This window comes from Rattus rattus, chromosome 10 (genome assembly GCF_011064425.1).
Source record: "Rattus rattus isolate New Zealand chromosome 10, Rrattus_CSIRO_v1, whole genome shotgun sequence".
Classification (NCBI taxonomy): Eukaryota; Metazoa; Chordata; class Mammalia; order Rodentia; family Muridae; genus Rattus; species Rattus rattus.
In genome coordinates this window covers 54,542,228-54,565,954 of record NC_046163.1, presented here as the reverse complement: position 1 = coordinate 54,565,954, position 23,727 = coordinate 54,542,228, and the positions used below count along the sequence as shown (strand labels likewise).

At 43.2% G+C, this 23,727-nt stretch overlaps 1 protein-coding gene across 2 annotated transcripts in view; it reads left to right on the top strand.

Annotated features, from left to right (window-relative positions):
* Pld5 (phospholipase D family member 5) overlaps window positions 1-23,727 on the top strand; it is a 168,635-nt gene that overhangs the window by 82,211 nt on the left and 62,697 nt on the right. For both annotated transcript variants that reach the window (XM_032915057.1, XM_032915058.1), the window contains one exon: window positions 13,156-13,283. In XM_032915057.1, coding sequence (XP_032770948.1) covers window positions 13,156-13,283 — 128 coding nt within the window. The remainder of the gene's footprint in view (window positions 1-13,155; window positions 13,284-23,727) is intronic.

Sequence of the window (23,727 nt, the reverse complement as noted above, 5' to 3'; positions counted from 1 at the left end):
ACTAGTAATAGAAGGAGACTCCAAACCCATGGTATCAACGTAGAAGGGGTTCTGGGAAGCGTGTGTGTGTGTGTGTGTGTGTGTGTGTGTGTGTGTGTGTGTGTGTGTGTGTGTGTGTGTGTCTGCTCATGCTCATACCCACATCGCCATGAGCTGGTTGGATATAGCAGGAGAACTTCTGCGAGGTCCCTGCAGCACCTCTACTCAGAAAGCTGAAGCTGTGCTCACTGTTTGGACAAACACTTAGGAGAATTGCTTCTATCGTTCCAGAGTGCTCATTGAACAGCAGATTGGAACAAGAAATAATAAGTTATTCACCAGCAAATGAAGCCTTTTCCTCTCCTGACCACCCACAGAAATATGTTTTATTTACCTCTTCTATGAAGTCCCTTTCCTGTGACATGAAATAAGACGGGTGTGATGCATTACTCACATGCATTTTTTTTTTTTTGCAGGAGAAAATGATACGCTAATCTTGGGTATTTGTTCAGGGTCATGGAATCTGTTCATTTCTTTACACAATCCCCTCAGTATTTTTTTTCTTCGAGCATTTGGAAAGAAAGAATGTAAGAAGTGAACTTAGGGGACTCTCCTGAACTGTTCCGTACCACACCACACAAGCTCTGTTCCTCACTTTAATGGTGGGAGGGGCCATTGCTCGCCAGTTGTGAAGGAGTGGTAATAACAGCCTTGCAGTGGTCTCGCTTCGGTATTTTTGGCTGGGCTATCACAGCTGTCAACTAGAAAGCTCAGTTGAGTGTAGCCCAATCCTTTCTCAATGGTTTCAATCTAACCAGGGCCACAGTCTTCTAACAGGAGAATTGGAAATAGAATTCAAAGTTAGGAAAAGTAGTCACCAGAACCTATGACAAGGACAGTTTAGTCTGATATTTGCCCTTGTAGCAACAGTGAGCCCATATTTTAGAAGCAAGCGATGCCCGCTTCCTCCACCTTGTAGAAGAGTTTATGGAAACTCTATTCAGAAATTGTATTTTGTTGAGGAGCAAAATATTTCTCACTTTGTAATTCTCCCTTTATATCACTTAACAAAATTTAAGTTTTATTGACTTGAAAGCATACGGCTTACAGGTTAGTTTGGGGGAAATGTATTTCTCCAAAGCAAAAACAATTCCTTCTGGAGACTGGGGAATAGCTACTTACATCTTGACTAAAAATTTTTATTTAAAAATAAAAGTTCTATAACACTTTAGACCAAGTGGGGACCTTGTGAAAACAAATACAGAATTTACTCATTTTGTAGTTTCTGTGAGCTATTGATTTATATCAGATCCCTCTGAAGCATTTCTTGTAACTCACATGTTTTAAGTAATGAAGCTCCCTTTATAGTTTGGTGATGTTATATTTAATCTAAAATCTCTAAAATATGGTGGTTGCAATGTCCTCATTTATATCATTTCCTATGATATAAAAATGATAAATCATTTATACTTGCTTTTATTCAAAGTCTTCCCAATCAAGCATCTTGTAGGCATCATTAACACATGGTGTGCCTTGTGTACCACAAGAATTCATTTCTAAGGGGGGGGGGTGGATGTGGAAAAGTCAGAGACCAAGGCACCAGCAGATGATGTCTATCAGGGACCCACCTCATAGAAGGCCTGGGTGTCTACACAGGGTACTAGAAGGGATTTTCTTTTTGAGGACACAATCCTATTCACACGTGACATGTGACCTCCATCTACACCAGAGCATGCACCCATCACAGTCCCCTGAGCACATACCTGAGAAATGTTTACACTCACCATGACAGTGTGATAGGAACTGGTTCAAGTTCTCTCTTGTTGGTGACTGTTTCCTGAAGAATTCCTCCCATTCTTTGCATTGACTGCCAAAAGGGAGGGGACGAAAGGATTGTAGTTTATAGTGTAGGTGTCTGGGAGGTGTGTGACAGGGAGCTCGGGGCAGAACAGCCCTTCAGTGAGAGGAAGCAGGACACCAGCAGCTGTGGGAAGAGCAGGGAGCAGGACAGATTCCCAACTTTCTTATCATTGCCTGACCTGGCACATTTAATATGTGTCCATTTTCTTTCATGACACAAACTCACAGGTTCTCATTCTCCTCCGTGTACTCTCCTCTCTCTCTCTCTCTCTCTCTCTCTCTCTCTCTCTCTCTCTCTCTCTCTCTCTCTCTCTCTCTCTCACCCTTGGTTCTCAATTCCTTTCACATCTTAAGAACAGAACATTCCGTACTTCAAACTTTTGAGTTTTCCAGGCTGAATGAAGAGTTGGGGGCTCCCTGGTTATGCACTGAGTTTTCTGCTGGGTCTGGTCAATCAGCATGAATCATGAAGGATTTAACTTTAGAACTGGAGTATTCCTCATGATGGTATATGATTATTTTGCCATGAGACTATAAAGTGTATGCTGTGATCTCTCAGTAGCTTTTCTACAGAAACTGACTAAATGTCTGCAGATGTTATAAGGCAGAACCCTCACTTCCCTCATGAGACTTACACCCTGATAAAGAAGCCAGTGTTCAGCCAGGAATAAAATGACTTTTAAGGATGGTTACAGAAAACTATTTCACATGGATTCACATTTCCCAGCCTTCCCTGCATGCCCCTGCCTCTGTCTCTTAGAACAGAGGTCTCACGATAGCTCCCTAAGAAGACTTTTCTCATCCAATCCCTATTTTTGCAGGGGAAACTAAGGCACAGGAAGCTAAAAGTGTCGCTCTGAGACTTGCAGCTGCTAAGTGGTGGGGGCTCAAATGAGGAGGTTTGACACGGGGACACTTTCTCAAGTCTAGGACTAGCTAGAGATGCCTTCCGTATTTATGATTCTCTTCCGACCTACAGTTTCACCTCCCTCTCCCATCCTTTCCTTCCCATCTAATCCTTTCATTAGGTTTATTGGTGGAACTGAGAAAAACATAGAACAGTGGATGAGAACAGGCATGTCTAGTGCTAGCACATATAGGGAGATACCTGGGTCAGGCTATGCCATCAAGGTTCAAGCAGACCAGTAAATTCCCAGAAGGCACATCCTGAGATGATAGATTAGGTGCTGAAACCCATTCCTTAAGTTGATAGGCTGTGTCCTGTCTCACTGCTGGGGCCCCGGGGGCACCACCACAGGATGCTCAGGGGAGGCAAAACCCAGTCTGTAATGGGGGTGCCCAGTCCGTGTTTCCCCAAGACAATGGAGTCTTGAATGATTGCTGTGATGCCCAGTCTCCTGGCTACCCAGGTGCCGCTGGCTGGCAGACCGTTGGGAGTTGGGAACGGGGGTCCCCCAATGTGGGCTTCCCCTCCAGTTGTTCACATGCCAGGTAGGAAGGGGAAGACAGAGCCCCCAACAGAGGTGGAACCCTCTTTGGTTCCAGGTGAGTGCCAAAAGTACAAAGGAGCTGGGAGAGGGGCCTTCTCCAGGAGACGTAGGCTCGGCTCTTTACAGGAAGTCCCCCTCCCCACAGAGATCCTTCATGAAGACATGGTCCTTGCATGTGCAAAGTGCTTTATTTCATGGTGGGTGTAAATGCATACACCTTACTCTGGGTGAACCAAGGATTAGATACCCTTGCAGGAAGGAATGGCTAGGAAGGGAAGCACATTGGCTGAACACTCGGGGTCTATCTTGATACCTCATTAGCATGGAGAACCCCAGGTTTTTGTGCTGCCTGACTGATTGCCATGATCTTTTCAGTGGAGTGTCATAGTTACATGTTCCAGAGCAGGCAGAGTTAGGTAAGGAGTGGCCCCATTCCTACCATTCTCAGTTCTAAGATTTATGGGGTTTGGACTCAACTGTCTGGTGGCATGGTCCACTTGCCCCATTGTCTTAGGGTTTCTATTCCTGCACAAACATCATGACCTAGAAGCACGTTGGGGAGGAAAGGGTTTATTCAGCTTACACTTCCACATTGCTGTTCATCACCAAAGGAAGTCAGGACAGGAACTCAAGCAGGGCAGGAAGCAGGAGCTGATGCAGAGGCCATGGAGGGATGTTTCTTACTGGCTTGCTTCCCCTGGCTTGCTCAGCTTGCTCTCTTATAGAACCCAGGACCTCCAGCCCAGGGATGGCACCACCCACAATGGGCTTGGCCCTCCCCATTGATCATTTATTGAGAAAATGCCTTACAGCTGGATCTTATGGAGGCATTTCCTCAAGGGAGGTTCCTTTCTCTGCGATAACTCCAGCTTGTGTCAAGTTGACACACAAAACCAGCCAGTACACCCATATTAAGTCATTGTTTTCTGCCTCACCAACTGTCTCCCCAGTGAGCAGCTTTAGTTCCCCTGTCCCCACAGTGAGTTGGTTCTCACTGATATCTGGGACTGCCTCTGCACACTGTTCTCATCTCATATTTTATTTTTTACCCATGGCAACTTCACAGAGTGTTTCAATATCCCTGTCTTTGCCCTGTCATGCACATATACATATATACACACTCGTGCACAGGCACGTGCACACGTACACACACACACACACACACACACACACACACACACACACACATATTTAATAGGATGTCAGAAATAATAGCCACCAGGTGGGTTGGTGAGAAGACTGGGAAAAAAGCCAACAAGAACTTAAGGCCGTTTCGTCCTTCCCTTTCTGTGAGTTCTGTGAGAAGTTGATAAAGGAATGAATTCCTATTTCCTTTGCAATGGAACACAACATTCCTGAAAGAAGAATACTGTTGAAACTATTGGTTCTCGAAGGAAGGAACAATTAAAATGTCAACATTTGGGAGTTTTATTTAAGTCACGTTAGTAAGTACTGTCTAACTGTCTGATGTTTCCTTTTGTTATGAAGTTTGGCTTAGAATGGAGCCATGCTTCCCACATGCAAAGGATTGTTCTTCTATCTTACTTTCTTTACAGTGCTCGGGCCTTTGCTGCTTCCTAGTTCTACTCTGTTCTTAATGGAGGTCACAAGTGATTTCCTAGGCCCTAGACAGACATGAGATGCTCACATTCATTCATTCAATTTGTCTGAGGTGTCTTTTCATGTCTATTGCCCTAAAACATGGCCATCTTCCTGCTACCCTCTCAACCTAAGGAGTGAAGCCTGGTGTTTCTCATTTTCTTTCCTTGCATCCCTCTGTTCTTCCTCCCCCTCCTTATTTTCCTCTGACCTTTTGTTAAGGATATTGAGTATCTTTTGATTCGTTTGCTTCAAGCATCTTCACTTGTAAGAGTCTCTATAGTTATAAGAAAAGTTGGTCATGTGACTATGATCATGAATCAAGCAGAGTCCTGACTTGGCAGTCAAGACCTTGAGTCCAGGGCTGAGGATGTAGCTCAGTACCCAGTGCTTGCTTACCTCCTGCAAGGCTATGGATTAGATCCCCAGAGTGCTGTAAAAGAGAAAGTAAAAGTAGGGCATTGAGGAATTTATCTCTATGGCATCAGGCAAGTCATATTCTTCCCCTGAGACTCATTTCCTTGTGCTTGTCTTAGATATAAAACTGGAGGAAAATGGGCTAATTTTTTTCCATCCAAATACTAACCAGGCCTAACCTTGTTCAGTTTCTAAAACCAGATTGGTCATGCTCAGGGTGGTAGAGCTATACATAACAATGAGCAAGTTCTCTGTAATTTTTTGGTATCATTTTTTATTATCAAACATCATGTGAATACATTGACTTTAGACACTCATGACAGTTTGCTTGATTGAATGGCATTGACATTGAACATGCATTTAAAGATTAAAATCTAGTGAGTTTCCCTTCTAGTAGTATGACAGCATCCACAGTATTACATTTCTGACCATCATTCTCCTCAGCAAAATTAAATTCACCTACTGAATTACATAGGTATAAAAATCCTTCCATTTGTAAATAATATTTAAAATTTTTATCAGTTCCTAGAAGAATTTCCTTTGGTTAGAAGAACAAAATAGTCTTCTTTTACCATCAATCTTTGGTACAAACACAGATTTATTTGCTCCCAGCTTTTTAGGTTTTTGTTTTTACCATTAAAAGTCATGTTAAATAATTCTCATATGTTATCATTTTGGCTTGTTCAATTCACTCCAACAGCTTCTGGGATCTTCATGGTGGCTTATGATGTGTGAGGTCTATTCTATTTTCTTATCAGCTCTCAGTGGGCTTTTAAACTTTTTACTTCAATTTTTAGAGATTTTTCTTTATTTTATAGTTTCTTCCATTCTAGCTTTGGTTCTCTCTAGAACACCAGGACTGGATTATAGACAGCAATAGTGGCTTTTCTGGTTACTTTAACTAAAGCCCTGCTAGGAAACAATTTAAAGAAGTAGAAATGTCTTTGAAATTATAGTTCCGGGGACACACTCTACCACAGCAGGGAAGTACAGCTTTGGGAACAGGTAGCCATCTTGTCTCATTACCTCATCAGACAGGAAGTGAAACAGCAAGTCAACAGGAAGTAGGAGAGGTTAGAAAAGTTCAAAGCCAGTCTCTAGTGATCCACTTCCTCCAGCAAGACTCCGACTCTTAAAGGTTCTACCAACTTCCAACCCAAGGCCACCAGCTGAGGGCCAAGTGTTCACACACATGATCCTCTGGGAGACATTTTAATCACATTAACCATCTGTGTCAAACTCTGCCATTTCTTACTTTGTGCTTCAGTCACCATGTTTATAAATTCCCTGCTTTGGAGGAAGTTTATTTTCCTTCCCTTGAGACTTCCCTTGAGGTATTAACTGACCCAGGTAACTCTGTTATGCATGAACTTTCCAATAAATCTTAATCTCTCCATGCCCTGTGTTGTTAATTATTATGCCATTAGAACTTTCAGATCCTCAATCGTTTCCAGTGCTGCCAATCAAATAACTGATTGCTTCAGTTGAATTCCTAAAACTTTTAATCATGAGCACACTTTTAATTCCCAATAGTCAGAAGGCAAAGGCAAGTGGATCTCTGTGAATCCCAGGCCGGTCAAGAGCTGCATAGAGAGACCCTATCTCAAAAACAAAAACAAGATCAAAAAAAATGTTTAATCGTTTCACTGTGTTTGTTGCTGCAAAAGAACATTTGTGATTCCTAACCAAGATGAAAGAAAGATTTATTTGGCTTTCAGTTACATAGCTTTAAAATCCAAAGTCTTAGTCTTTTGTTCTCAAGCCTGTGGCTTCTCATCTCATAGTGTCCCAGGAGGTGAAAAGAGGCAAGACCCCTACAATTCCTTTTGAGTGCACATCACAGTGCCCTAATGTCCTACTAAGCCTCACTTCTTGGAGGTTGCATCCACTCCTAGTAGCAACACAGAGTAGTAGCTTTAACATGGGAGTCTCAGATCATATTCAAAACGCCTTATTCTTAGATTATTCTTTATTATTTTAAAAATGCCCTTTTTAATGCCCCAATGAATACTGTGTCTTCCATTCAATATGACCAGTGGTAGCCGTGTGACCCTTCTCCCTGGTGTGAGCCTCTAAACTGTTGAAGTGTCATGTGTAATATAAGCACAGGAATCACTCTCAGACTCTTGGGATGCAGCCTCTAGAGGCTGACCCTACTGGATAATAAATGGCAAAGTACAGGTCAGAAGTGTTTCTTGGTCTCCTCTCCCTAGCTTGGTGGCTGAGACGGTAGCTACACGGATTCATGGAAGGGAAGCCACATCCCAAGCATGGGTTCTTGCTTCTGGACCTTATCATCATCTTACCCAATGGTGAGCCACCACAGTAAAGATTTCAGCTCACCAGTTTTGAGTTTAGAATTTTTGTATGCTTAAGGATAATTAGGGGGTATTATTAAGAAAATTTTATTTTCTGATCAGAGCGAATTGTTCTTTTTAATCAGAATTTTTACTTTTAAGCCAGTAGCTTTTAAAAATCACCACTCCTATGGGTGACCTAATTGACATATTATGAAATAATAATCAAAGCATGGTTTTTTGCAGGAGCTAGGATATCCCAGTGGTCAGAAAAACATTCAGGTGGAGGAGACAGTGCCTAAAAATTGCCCTTGTGAGTCCAAACTAGAAAAGTAAAGACAAACTTTTACAGTCACTTGTAAAAATTCCTCATCGTAGTTCCAGGATATTTGAATAGATGTTGGAACTGCGGTGAGCTCTTCAGTTTCACTATGTGTGCACATGTTTATGTACATGTAGGTATGTAATACATGTGTGAGTATGTGCACATTCATGTGTAAGATTGTATATACATACATGTATACATACACATAGTACACATATATGTATGTACATATATGTGTGTGTTTGTGTACATATGTGTATGATATATGTACCATGGTATGAGTGTGGAGGTCAGAGATAAACCTTGGATATTGGGGCTCATGCTTCACCTTGTTTGAAGCACAATGTCCTGTTAACCTCTGCATATGTCAGTTGAGCTTACTCACAGCTTCCAGGGAGTCTCCTGTCTGTTTTCCATCTTACCATGGGAGCACTGAAATTGCAGGTATGAGATAGTGTCAGGGTTGTGGGGCAAATGCTTCAACCACTGAGTCATCTCCCCAGCCCAGGATTTACCCTTTCCCCAACTGGAGTTTTGACTGATACTTTTAAAGTTTCCTCTCCCTTACTGAATTGTTTGAGAGTGAAGATGTTTCATTATACTTTTCAATGCTCCCCTTTAGCCTTCAAGCCAATGACTTCTAAATGCTGTGAAGTATTGAACCATACTAGGTAATACAAATGAAGCTTATAAGAACAGGCTGACTGTGATCCTTTTCTGAGGAGAAGATGGATTAATAAGACAGATTCTGCCACATACTCTCAGGAAACTCTGAAAGTCTTTCCAGAAATCTATAATGACTGATGTCACTCCTGTTGATACATGTTTGAGGCTCATTAGTAACTGGTTCAAAAGCTAGTGGCAGACATGTTTTTGTATTGCTGTTTGGGACCCATCTATATGTATAAATAATTTTTTCAAAGCCTACTTTTAATGATGGTTCTTAAACACGTTAACTGGTTCTTAAACACTGTTAAGTGGGGGAAGTGTTCACGGGAGGAAGTGAACCTTTTAAAAAAGGGTCTTTGGAGCAACTCCCATCTATGTTGTCTGGAAATCGCAGTTCAGTTCACAGGTCAGCAGAGAAAGGCAGCTCCATCCACTTGGAAACATACCAGCAGTCCAGTTGGGTAGACTAGGGATTGCAAACATGACTCAGTAGCGGTCTCATGACCTAGCACAGACAGCCAGGCCTCCGCCACGACACAAGTCAGCAAGAGGGACCAAGGAGGAACACCAGGAAAAGTTCTCAGTTGTGCCTCTTTCAGCAAAGCGAAGATCAGTGAAGATCAAAGACCAACAAGCTTTGCAAAGTTAGCTCTGTAAGCAAGCCTAGCTCCCTCTCCATCACTGTCCATTGAGCCCTTTTAATATTCTCTCCAAACATCATATGTCCTACATGGGTCTCGCCTCAGCACGTGTGTCTGTCTCAGCTGATGTCACTCTCCCAATCAGCCCAAGTTCCTGGAAGTGGCAAGAAGCCGCAGCAGACCACCAAGTTCTTTGGTGCCTTTCTCTATATGGAGTCCCAACACATGCAGACCAGCTATGCAATGTAAGGCAGACCAATGCATGTGTGTGTTAGCAAAGAATCCTTCATCACGTGTCCTATCATGAGCTTGCTTTAGGAGAACATCATTTCTCCTCTGTCTGCTTCAGTGAAACATTTCTTTCAGAGTCTGCCTTAGTCTTTCACCTGTGTCTGCTTCAATGAAATGTTCCCTCACATGTTTGCCCCAGCAAAACACCAGCCAACACAACTGACTTTCCAAAGAACCCATAAGTCTCCACATCATATATGAGAAAATACAGGATTTCTCATCCTTGGTTGGGATTGATTGACACTGGGTGACTCTTGTTCTGAGGCTTAGACTTCACTTTGTGGAATATTTAGCAATCTATTTATTGAATGTTAATAATACTTCTTTGAGGTTTGCAATCCAGGAAGTATCCTCAGGCATCGCTACATGTCCACCACAGATGTTTAACAAACGAGAAATAATATTATTACATATTACTTGATTCTCACTTTTTTATGAGTGCCTCTAGCCCTGGACAGAAGTATGAATCAGTCATGTCTTTCTTGGTCTCAACCTTCTCATGGTTTTCCTAGTACAGTGATGAGGACTCCTCCTTTCTTATCTCTCTCAGAATGAACCATGTCCTGGTTATTGTAAAGAGTGCGCTGCTCTGGTCTGTTCTCTGTGCTGAAATTCTGATACTTCAGGTAATGATTTTAGAAAACAGCATTTTTAGGAAGTTACTGGATCATGCACATGAAGCTTTTTAAAATAAGATTAGTGATCCTAGATGAAGTTACACATTACTCTAGTCTCTGCACTCAGAAAGCTAAGGCAAGAGGATTGTGAATTTGAAGCCAGCATTGGCTACACAGTGAGGCCTTGTCAGACAGAGACAGGTACAGAGAGACAGACCTAGGAGCAGCTCTCTGCACCTTCCACTATGAGAAGACAAAGTAAGGACATCTGTGAAAGTAAAAGCAGACCCTTCGCCCATCGTGAATCAATCGATGGCTGGATCTTGAGCCCCTCAGCCTCTGGCACTATAAAAAAGAAAACTTGGTCTTTATAACTGTCCGGTTTAGAGTGCTTTCTTGAGGCAGCCTGGATGGTCTGAGAGCACTTTAGCAAGACTGAATTGCAATCAGTCAGGTCATACCTTTTATCTTGACTTTTATCCAAAACAGAAGTCTGATATAGACTGTTTAGTAAACATTTGCCAAAGAAAAGTCACTTTCTTTGTAACATAATAATTTTACAATGTCTGTAAGTATCTACAGGCCGGGTGGGCTCCAAATGCAAACTACTTAGGCTAAATTGCAAAGGAAGTTGTAGCAACATGTAAGGGGCCTGGGGTGAAGTCAAAGAGGAGAGTCTCCATGAACCTTGCAGATTAGACGTTTTGGCTCTGGTGGTTAAGTGAGCTGGGGCTTCAGCAAACCTAAGCAAAGTTAGAACCTAATAAAGAGAACACAGAAGCTAACTGGTCCTCAGCCAAGATTTAAACGCTGTGTGAGGGGCAGACGATACCTCAGAGTTCAAATTGTTCCTAGACAGGAGAGGAAGGATTTGGCTAGAGCTAGGTAGAATCTGGGCCAGGCCCCAAAGGTGCCTTTGTTCTCTTGCAGAGGAAAGGAATGTCCTTTCTTCAGTGCCCGCCATTTTATTGCTGTTGAAAAATTACGGTCAGTTAAAGTTGAATTACATCCCCTAAAAGACCCACTGAAGTCTTTGCCCTCTCTGCCACAGAATGTCACCTTAGGTGAGAATAGTGCTGTTGCAGATATAAGTAGTTTAAACGAGGCGCCTATGGAAGGGCTGGTCCTTCATCAATCGTGACTGGTGTCCTAATAAGAAAACAAGGCCAGGAAGAAGAAAACACAGGAAAAGAAAGGCAGACTGAGGTGCTGCAGCCAAAAACCAGGAGTGCCCAGAAGCCAGGCTGAGGTAAGATTCTTACAGGTGTCAGAGTGGCTCTCCTCAAAGCCTTGAGTTTGAACTTCTCTCAGGTAGCTTGAGTTAATTTGGTTTAGTCTGTTCTGATCTAGTCTGATCTAGTCTGTTCTGGTCTGGTCTGGTTTGACAATGCTGAGAAACAAACAGCCCAGGACCTCTTGCATGCCAGCAAGTATTCCACCACTACACTCATGCCCAGCCCTAGTTTGGACTACCAACTCCCAGATGTGAGACATTCAGTTGTTTCAAGCCCCTGTGACACTCTGGCATAGAAGCCCTATGCCATCTCTAAGGACAAACACCATTGCTCTCTGTGTCCCCTTCAGGCAGACTCAGGTCCCTTCACAGTTGTCATGGATGATGACCTCCTGTTCTGATATTCAAATTCTGCTCTACCTAGTGGCCCCTCCCCTGGGAATTACCAGTCTTCCCCAGCTGTTCTTATGCTGCTGGGATGGCTAAATGCTAAGGACCACACGAGCATTGCTTCCAGACTGAAAAAGGAAAGAACAAAGCTGGTCCACTCTCAGAGAAATCCTGCTTGGGTATCCGTCCCTATGCCCACATATCCTTCTCTACAGCTTCTCTTTTCAACCTTGCCTCACGGAGACAAGAGGCATAGTTTGTGTTTTTCCCTGTGTAAGGCCAGGTTCATGTGTCAATCAGCATCTGTGGCCATCAAAATGTCTGCCCCCAGACAGCACTCAGACACAGCATTTTTTTTTAATTTGGGATGCCAAAGACTGGATTCAGCATGCTTTCTACCTATGTGCATTCTCCAATCTTCTCTCCTTTCAAAAATCCCAGCAGTATCCTAATGCATGCAATGTTATACATCCTTGGTAATCACAATCCTTACAAGGAAATGTGTCAGCAGGATGTGGTCTCTTCATTACTTCTGAGTACCTAAAGACAGACTAGCTTAGTTCATTAGCTACATACACATATGCCTGCTCTTTTGAGAGAACTGACTTTAATACACTTACAGTGGCCTTGCGTCAGAATAAACTAACGCTGTAAATGCGTTTGGCATGGCAACACTTCAAGACATGACAGCAGATTGTACCACATTCTGATTTAAACAACTGGTCACATTCAGCTGTTCAGGTGTTTTTGATTTTTGTGATAGTCTTAGTGACAGTTTACTGCTGTGGGTTCCATCTCATTAAGACCTAGATAATCACAGCTTAAATCATAAACTTGAGGAAGTATCATATAAAAGACAAGAAGAGATGAAATCCAAATTACAGCATGAATATGGTAAGTGAAGAAGTAAAAGCAATGAAAAGAGAAAAACTGGGAAATAAGGTACGGGGACCATAAGCCAGTCGGTCTCCCATTGGGGAAGACGAAATGGTGAATGAGGCATTCTTCTCAGAACTACCAATGTTACTGCCATCACTCCAAAATCATAAGAAAGGGATGTACACTGTACTGACCGTTCACAGACCAGGTAACCAGCAGGAATGGGCTTTTCTTGCTGATCAAAGGTGACTTGAGAAGCTGTGGTCTTGTCACCATGGACAGAGCCCCCTCAGCATAAACAGGGCAAATCCTTTTAGTTCTTTAGCATAGGGAACAATGTAGCATCGTGAGGGCCTTCATCACTGAAGCCTTGTGCAAGTACCTGGCTCCCCCCATACTCTCCTGTGATCAGCACAGCCCTGAGTGTTAGTGCTTGTAGAGGCCTGATTGCTGATGGATGCAGGGTCTGGGAGTGGAGGCTGACTGCTGTCTGCTTGACCTCCTAGGCGCTGAGGTGACATACATGAACATGACCGCCTACAACAAGGGCCGGCTGCAGTCGTCCTTCTGGATTGTGGACAAACAGCACGTGTACATCGGCAGCGCAGGCTTAGACTGGCGATCGCTTGGACAGGTAATCCACCCACCATACCTAAACCCAGGGTCTGTGGTTCATCAAAATGAACCGCCAGAGAGCACTCAGATACTTACAGCATTTTAAAAATGTGGGATGCCAAGGACTGAATTCCGCATGTTTTACACCACTGAAGCCCATTTTTCAATCCATTGTGTCTTGGGTTTAGCTGCCTGGTTTTAAGAGGCTTGCCTTTGTTTAATGTGGAAAAGCCAACTTTTCCTCGTGAGAATCATTTTAGGAGATAAACAATGTGACCGCCATTGGGTCAAAGCTTAGGCACGCAGATGCTACCATGAGAATCTTCAGAACAAGTTGCATGTGGGCTATTGTGCCTAGACTCGAGTGCCTGGGATGATATTGCACCATCCGTGAGACAGACCACGCCAGCTCATCACGGAACAGTGTGATTTAGCACAGAAATCATGTGGAGTGTTCCGGTACACCGTCTTAATATGGAAATGTTAATCTCTTCACAGCTAATTAATGTCAAAGGTCTTGAAAATAAACTTAGGCAGTCCTGTAATTTTCATAGATTTGTGTTGGCCATGGCTGATCCACAGAGGATTATAAAACTGTTGTGTTTCCACGTGTCTAAGGGAATGAGAAGCTCCTGGTCACTGGGTGCTTCAGGCACCTGACCACTCATAGTACAGAGTCCACACATGCCCATCCTAGCTGGGCTTTGGGTAAGTAGCACCAAGGGAAGGCAGCACCGAGACCCGTGGAGAAAGATGGCATCATGCCAGATTACTGGAAATGGGAGGTGATGTGAGGACTGACTGCTTTGCATGTGTAAACATTTGCCTCTCTGATTCCATTTTCTCCTTTGCCTTCTTAAATTTCTGCCTTTCCTGCTCCCTCTCTCCATCTCGTCCCCCTAGTTTATGGTGAGGCAGCCAAGCATGCCCAGGTATAAAAGAAACAGGCAGTGTGCGAAAGAGACGTCAGCAACCCAGTTGTTTTCCTCTGCACTGAAGTGTTGGTGTACAGAAAAAATACCAAGTGTGTCGATGTCACATTAAGGAATAAGACGGAGCTTCCTCTTAGAACAGTATGCTTGAGAACAAGCCCAAATTTGAATTCTCCATTTCTTTCCTTGGGCTGTCCATCTTACTGTGGTTACTAGCCAGTCTGTAGGTTGTCTGTACCGTGTCTGATCTGTTCCTGCTGCCTGTCTGCTATGCTTGTGTATCACATGGTTCTAGCTATCTATATCTATCTATCTATCTATCTATCTATCTATCTATCTATCTATCTATCTATATCTATCTCTATATCTCTATATCTCTCTGTGTGTTTGTATATATGTGTGAATGTGTCTGTCTGTCTTTTGTGTCTATCTGTGTTGCCTATCCCTAGCAAAGGGCTTTGTTCTGTCTGTTTTCACTGAACACCAAAGAAAGCATACAGGAAAAAATGAGAGATTCTTAACAGAAACCTTTAACAGAGTTTTAAAAGGGAAGACGTTACTTTACTGACCTAAAATAGCACTCAAACCACAAACAGATATCATCAGCCTATGTCCATGAGCTGTTATAAATGCTTCCAATATTTGTGGTGGATATTGTTTTTGTTCAAGGCTGCTTTCAACCTGCTAGCTGCTTTCAGCAAATGATTACAACATACACATACACATACACACATATATTATACTGGGTCAGGGCATGAAAGAGTCCACAACTGAATATTAATATACGTTTAGCTTAGGCTGTAAAAGCTGACTACATGGGAAATCCTAGGCATGTTAAGTGTATTACATTGTTTGCTTAAAGACAGGTTAAACATAAACAAGCTGAGTACACAGTGGAATAGTAGTTTGCTTGTGAGGTCTTAGTGATCTCAAGGCATTTTATAAACTTGGCTTCTGAGACGAGAAATGCTATCCCACCACAGCCAAGATGGTATTTCTGGTTTCAATAGCCTAGACTATTATTAATATAACAGTCTCACACTCCAGCTATAGATTGGACCTCTAAGAAAAACATGCCAAAACTCTCTGAAGAAGAAGACATCAGCAAAGAAAACATTGCTTATTTTATATCTACTCAGAAAATTAAGTGCTGTCTACAGAATTAAGAAGTGTTCTGGGGAGGCTATTATAGGAGGATGTGTTGTGTTGGTAGGAAATGTTTGAGCCATATGATGTTCCCCATATGGGCTTTATTGTGGAAATATATGTTCTTCTGATTGTTGTAAATTTAATAACAAGTCAAACTCATTGTAGGTCAGATATGTGGGGCCAAGACAGGATATTTCCTAAGTGCTTCCACTTACATGCCAGACCTGGTGCATATGAAGATTTTTTTAAAGATTTCATTTTTATTTTTAATTGTGTAAATGTGCATTGATGTGTGCATGAGTGTGTGTGTGTGTGTGTGTGTGTGTGTGTGTGTGTGTGTAGAGGCATCCAAAGGCGTGTAGGTGCCCCAAGACCAGGGACATTGAATCCTCCAGAACTAGAGTTACAGACAGTTATGAGCTATCAGATACGGGTGCTGGTAACCAAACTTAAGCATTTCGTGGGCTTAAGCACCGGGTCATCTCTCTAGTCTCTGTGATTTTTTCATTTATCATAACAATCTAATGGTAGATATTATCTATAGCTTCCTTTTATGGTGATCCAAGAAAAAAGGTAAAACAAATCGATCCTGTTCCTGCCTTTCCTCATTCAAAATAATAAAACACACTGTAACCTGTTTAGTGTCAACGTTGACAGTCTTAGATGAACAGTTAGGACAGCCAAATCTGCCTCTTCCGTTTCATTCGTCATGATCTGAACCACTCACATCAATTAACACAAAGTCACAATTTTTTATTTTGTGACTGCTGAACAAAAGTCCCAAAGACTGTCTCAGTTAGGATTTTATTTCTGCCAAGAGACACCATGACCGAGGCACCTCCTATAAAGGAAAATGTTTCGTTGGGGCTGGCTTCCGGGTTCAGGAGCTTAGTCCATCATCATCATGATGGGAAGCATGGCGGTACGCACAGTTATTGCTAATAACGATCATCTGAAATCTGAAGAGCTGAGAGTTCTACATCTTGATCCAAAGGTAACAGGAGACTGTGTCCCTGGGCCTGCCTTGAGCATCTGAGACCTCAAAGCTCACCTCTACAGTAACACAGTTCCTAAAACAGGACCACCTACTCCAATGAGGCTATACCTTGTAATAATACCACTCTCTATGAGTCAAGCATTCAAACACATGAGTCTATGGGAGCCACCTATTCAAACCATCGCAGAGACAAAACCAAATCTTGTTCGTTCCTATGCCTTCCATCATCGTCCCCGTGTTCCACCTGGAGCAGACAGCACTCTCTTGATAGAAGTGTAGTGCAGATACCATCTGGGAAGCAGAGGAGGGCTAAGAGCCTGTCACTAGAACACTTACTATCCCAGTAGCTTCTCTACATCAACTGTCATCCACCCAGGACCTCTTTCTCACTTGCACCCTGTCCCTCTGACCCTCCTCCACACCTGAGCACAAATGCTGCCTCCTGCATGGCCCAGCTTTGTCCCACCGTTCTTGGGTTTGGTGCCATGTTATCGTATGTACAGTGAAGAAACCGCCGAAACAGCCGGGTTATGATTGGGGAAGGTTTTTATTGTGGGCCAGAGAGAGAAAATATCTAAAGGCATCTGGAAGAGTCCAGAACAGAGAGAGGAAAAAAGGAAAAAGAGAAAAAGAGAACTGCTCAAGGCCAAGGTTATCTGTGTGAGACAGGAACATTGTGGGAGAGGAGGTGGCAGGAGATGAAAAGAGTAAAGGTAAGAAGGACAGGTGTGAAAACGTTGAATGTAAAGAGAGTGACTTCTGAGGGGAAGGGGGCCAGGAGGCTAGTGTGGGGGCTTTGAAGTGTGTAAGCAGTAGTGGCAAATAGGGACTGGGGATCCCGGTGGCTTGCTGGACCTTGATATGCTCATCTCTGCTATAAGTGTATGTCAATCGAGAGCTGTGTGTCCCTTTTTGCCAGAGGCAAGGGAAATGACTTTTTGGTAGAGGGAAACCTGCTTCACATGTTCCTGAGGAATGCTGGCTTTTATGGGCCAGCTAGAAGTCCTTCTATAGCCCAGCTTGAATTGAGCTTAGCCTCATTTCTGGACACATGCTCTTCCTAAAACTAATCACCAGTCACCACGATGTCACCTTGGAGGACCGTTCCTTTCCACCGGAAGGCATCTGTGCCATCAGTTCATCTTGCGGTATCAGCGTTCCATTTCATGAGCTTTTCTAGTGAAATCTGGATTATTGCTAATAATGATCATCTGAAATCTGGGCTACATGAAAGAAATGATTAGAACTGATCTTCCGACTTCCCTGTGTCGTGGCCTTTCTCTATGTCTGGCTTCTCTCTAAGCACATGAAAGGCATGAGTTCCTTCCATTTTCGCCATGTCTCTTACTTGTAAATGATTCTACCATCGATTCATTCTACAGAAGAGAGGTCACAGGTCAGTTTGGGGTCCTGTGACCTTCCAGGAAATGATGACCCTAAAATTCAAACCTATGCCCTTCAATACTAAAGTTTTCGCTTTTATTTGACCCAGACCACCATTAATTTTTAAAAATAAAGTGTGCTTACCAAAAACTATGTTTACATTACTTCATTGGGGTGAGAAAAATCAAAGTGGCAATTCTTTCAGAAATCCTGCTCGCTTGCATCCGACAGCATTCAATGTGCTGGCCCTGAAATAACATCTCTTACTCATTTCTGAAGCTTTGCAAACTCCCTACATCTCAGGGTTGGATTTCAAAGACCAGGAGGCTCTGCATGTTTGCTTGTGTATTCCTCATCTCCTGTTGTTTTTTCAAGGACTCCCTTAGAATTCCTGCCCACAGGGAGTCCTGTGGGAAGAAAGAACACCTCTCTACACTTCCCACTTTGTGAGCACCTCAAAACACCAGGGAGGAAAGAAAAACCTAGCTCAAAAAAAAAGAAAGGGAACAAAAGGCCAGCTAGTGCAAGAAGCAGAACGGAAGGCATTGAGCAGTCTCCGGCTCTGGAGGCGGGAATCTGAAATGGGAGAAGCTGGGGAGGGAAATATGAAAATCAGGCTTTTAGAAAAAGTTACATTTATAGTCTCTGAACAAACCCTCTTAGCTTGGAGCTGAAAGGTGGGATTCAATGGATTCCATTGACATGAAGAACCTGGCAACTAGGAAAAGGAGAGAGATTTAAGTATTGTTCCTTAATGGGATTATTGTATTATACTATATGTAGTTATTTAAATAGTGTTCTTTAATGGAATTGCAACAAAGAAGAATAGGCCTATTTAAACCCTGAGCATGCGCGCATTTTCGTTGTAGCTATTTTTAAGGTGGAAGAAATTAAAAGGTACACATGAAAATAAATCAGCTCTTGGGCAGGGGAGTGTGGGGATCAGGAGAGCAGAACCTGTATGAGGAAGATCTCAAAACTGAGCAACTTGCCCAGAGTTCTGCTGCTCGGGCAGGCAGGCAGCTGACCAGTCCAGGATCTGAGTAATAACTTGGATCCTAAGCTTTTAATCTTGGAGCTAGAAGTTAATCTGACAGTGACTAGTTTTCTAAGAAGTATTTTATGGCATTTTATTTCAGGGACATAGTCTTGGTCATTGCCTGGGAAAAAGACTCTCACCATCTATGATCGAGAGACTATGGGTGTCCTTTAAATAGATTTCTTCAGTGTTCTAAGGCGTTATGAGAGGGTAGAGAGGGTGTGGCTCTCTCTCCATGCCTGGTTTACTGTGAAATACGTCTCATGGTTAATTTTATAGATCCTTAAAGCCTACACTTAGGGACACTGAGGCAGAATCTGGAGCTGAAGGCTGGTAGGTCATTTACCTCTAACCTACAGAGATCTGGGCTCTTTAACTCTGTGTATCCACAAATTCAATCAACCGCAATCACTCAGACCGATGGAGACCATGAGTAAGAGCAGGAAAAAAAATATTTGATGGAAAATAGCTGGCTGAGTGGTGTCACAGTGACTGGTGGGCTATGAAGCGTGAACCCAAGAGAGAAGGTGGCACTGTTCCCAGCACCTGGAGCTGGGCCACCAGGAGAGGATAACACTGTCGACAGAGACAGTCTGTCTTCAGAGTTTATTCCCAACGTCCTATGGGCTGTTGGAGAAACAGTAAGGAGATGGACCACTGTGGCTGTTTATTGCTGCAACACCTGAATGGTGATAACATTACTGAGCCTAAAGATACTGTTGTTAAGAATACCCTTGGGAGGGAACAGGGAGGCAAAGTTTAGAACAGAGACTGAAGGAACGCCCATTCAGAGCCTGTCCCACATGTGGCCCATACATATTACAGCCACCCAATTAGACAAGATGGATGAAGCAAAGAAATGCAGGCTGACAGGAACCGGATGTAGATCTTTCCTGAGAGACACAGCCAGAATATGGCAAATACATAGGCGAATGCCAGCAGCAAACCACTGAACTGAGAACGGGACCCCCGTTGAAGGAATCAGAGAAAGGACTGAAAGAGCTTGAAGGGGCTCGAGACCCCATATGTACAACAATGCCATCCAACCAGAGCTTCCAGGGACTAAGCCACTACCCAGACTATACATGGACTGACCTTGGGCTCCAACCGCGTAGGTAGCAATGAATGGCCTAGTAAGAGCACAAGTGGAAGGGGAAGCCCTTGGTCCTGCCAAGACTGAACCCCTAGTGAACGGGATTGTTGGGGGAAGGGCGGCAATGGGGGGAGGATAGGGAGGGGAACACCTATATAGAAGGGGAGGGGGAGAGGTTAGGGGGATGTTGTCCTGGAAACCAGGAAAGGGAATAACAATTGAAATGTAAATAAGAAATACACAAGTTAATAAAGATGGAGAAAAAAAAGATGCTGTTGTTGTCACAGCTGCTGTTTCTAGCAATGATCACTCAGTGGACATTGACCTGAGTCAAAGTCACAGTCCTTCACGAGATGTCCCTATGGCCTGGAATTAATGGTGAAAAAGTCACTAAGACCTACACACAGTCTTTGAGTCACTCTCTTGTGTATTTCATTGAGAGAGAGAGAGAGAGAGAGAGAGAGAGAGAGAGAGAGAGAGAGAGAACATGTACGTATGTGCGTGCGTGTGTGTAGTGTAGTGTATGTGTATATGTACATGTGTATGTATCAAAGGACAGAGGTGAGATGCTAGTATTGACCCTCAGGATGGCATCCCTGTTCCACCTCCCCCCCCCATTGGAAACCACCCTCACCTTTGAGACAAGTTCTCCCACTTTTATCTGAAGTTTTTCAGTTAGACTGGTCCTGAGAATCCACCCATCTTTGCCTCCCCAGCACGGAGGTTACACACACATGCTACCATGTTGGGCTTTATATAAAGTGGAGTCTGAGGGACTAGGGATGACAACTGGGTCCTTCGTGATTACCCAGCAATTTATTTGCTGACTGACCCATCTCCCCAGCCCTTGAGTCTGTCTTGTTCCTGATTTTTTTCTATTCAAAGAAAAGGTCACAGGCAGAGAGCTGAAGCCCCACTGAGTGCAGTGGGCAGGAATCACTGGGGCAGGCAGCTCAGTCCTCCCTATTTGGTGCTAGCACTGAGCTGATGCTTTTCTTAAAATTTACAAGCTTTTGAAGGCGAGCTCTGGCTCCTAGGGAAGGGGTGCATGGGTAATTCAGGTAACCAGTTATCAAGAACAAAATGTAAATGAAGAGGCACAAGGCAATTCAAGCACAAATACAGCAGGGAATAATTAATAGTGCTTAGAAAACATTTAACAAAGGAAAGCAAATAGTTAGCTCTTCCTTATTGGTTGAAAGATTACCTGTGCGGCTCAGAAAGGCCTTTTTGTTTGCACATGCATTTTAAAGTAAATGAGGGGGCGGAAGCCCCTGCTTTTAATAAAATATATGTATAAGGAAACTGTTTTCAATAACAAAGCTATGCAAATTGTCTACAGTTTCTATAGTGGCAGTTCCGCAAATAATAGTCGAAGGAACATAAATAAATCTTTTCTTCTTGCCTCCTATGGGAACCATTCTTTCAAAGTTACTGAATTGTCTCCTGCCTCCGTTTATGTGGTGGCACAGAGGAACGAGAGCCTTTCTCCTGCCCATGCTAGCATAAGGAACACTCACAGCATCATTTCTGAGTAAAGTTTGTCTGAGCTTGGACTCGGAGTTTTATCCACCTTCACTTTCTCTTCTTTTCCAAATGGCATGATGGCCTGAGGTGTCCTAACATGGCTTGTCTTGAGACATCTGTACAGCTCACTTAAAAAAAGAAAGAAAGAAAGAAAGAAAGAAAGAAAGAAAGAAAGAAAGAAAGAAAGAAAGAAAGAAAGAGAGAGAGAAAGAAAGAGAGAAAGAAAGAATTAAAGAATTAAAGAAAAAAGAAGGAAAGAAAGAAAAGAAATATATATTTATAGTAAACTATATACTATATTATATACTATATATATACTAGAGTATAACAATATACTATATTGTTATTTTGTGTGTGACAGACTATATGTGCCGTGCCTGCACGTGTGCATGCGTGTGTGCATGTGTGTAGGTCAGAGGTGAACTTCATTTGGTTGGTTCCCACCTCTACATGGATTTCTGGGATTCAATTCCAGTTCCTTCCTTCAGCTTACATTGTCAAGCAGCAGGAATCTTTGCCTGCTTAACCATCTATCTTGTTGGCTCCTAATCATTTTTTTTCCCTAGATATGGAGCACTGGATTAAAGTCTCTCCTAAATTATGATTGATTCCCTTGAGTTCAAGAGAATTGCCTTGAAACCCAATTCACACACATACACACACACACACACACACACACACACACACACACACACACACACACACACACACACACACACAAACCCCGCAGCTATGGACTATCTCCTCTATTCAGTGACTCTCTGACCTCGAAAGACAGGTGCTGCTGCTAGGCTGCCCGTTTACGGATCTCATTGCTTGTGTTAGCTGTTTCTAAGTTATTGTTCTGCCCCGAATCACAGAGGTTGAAGTCAGAATGGAAAGTGACTGTTGTTTTGTTTTTGTTTTTGTTTTTTTTTTCCTTGCTCTTATAACTGTACGGCCCTGAGCGAGTCATGCCATCTCTTTGAGTTTTTATTTGTTCATCTCTACAATTGAACTAACAGTAATTATCTATGGTTTTGCTGGGGAGCCAAAAGAGTCACTAAAAGCATCACACCAAAAGCATGGGGGGCTGTCAAGTAACTAGGCATTAAGCTGATGCCCAGGAACCAGAATTGCTAGGCCGAGAAGGAATGCTGGTATTAATGCTTATCTCCTGTCATCGATGATGGGGGCCATTGATCATGTCAGAAACACATGGCCTTCTTAACCTCACGGTATGGGATGCCATGGCATGACAGGAGCATGTTCCACTGATTGTGACCCACTGAAGTCAAGGCCTCAATGATCTGCCACAGAGCTTTATTTTGTGGTTATTATCATGGGCAATGCCTGGGTAAATAAGCAGCGTTAAACAAGTATGAAAAATGGAGCCAAAGCCATAGCGTTTAGAAACCAGACTTGAATGTTCACATGAATCAGATCAATGCTCACAAGAGAAAGTTGAGGGGGAACACTGACATAATGGGGGAAAGTTTCAAGCGGGGCTCAGGATGTAGAGTGTATCATACACACTTTCCTATCAGTCGTAAGTTGGAAGCAAAGACAAAAGCAAAGGAAACTAGAGTCACTGGTCAGGCTCTGGCCCCTGGGGCTGATTGCTAAAATCCGCTGTGGTTGGCTCGATGCAAGGACGGTGGACGGTGGCAGGCAGGAGAGCCCTGGCTGGTTACTGCAGGTTGTAGGTTCAACTTTACGTTGTCTGACTGTCTTACAGCTGTGTCTTAGTTAGGGTTTCTATTGCTGCAGCAAAACACATGACCAGAAAGTAAGTCAGGGAGGAAAGGGTTTATTTGGCTTACACAATTTTATTGGTGTTCATCGCCAAAGAAAGTTAGGACAGGAACTCAAACAGGGCAGGAACCTGGAGACAGGAGCAGACGCAGAGACCCTGGAAGGGTGCTGCTTACTGGCTTGCTCCTCTGAGCTTCCTTATAGAACCCAGGAACACCAGCCTAGGGATGTCACTACCCACCACCGGCTGGGCCCTCCCCCTTGATCACTAATTGAGAAAATGCCTTACAGCTGAATCTCATGGAGGCGTTTCCTCAAGGGAGGCTCCTTCCTCTCTGATAATGCTAGCTTGTGTCAAGTTGACACCCACAATCAACCAATACAGGCTGTGTTGTGTATTCAAGATATGAGATAGGATAAAAATGTCCTCACACCCACACACTGTCTCCCCATAAATTGTTTTTTGTTTTTTCAATCCCTTGTGGGTATGAGGAACCCATACTGAAGATTATGATAGATGTCTCCTGAGTGTGGTTAATGACGTGAAATCCCAGTTTCCTTTATTTCTGCCTGTTATCCCCCCCCCATTTTCTCTTGACCCCTCCCTTC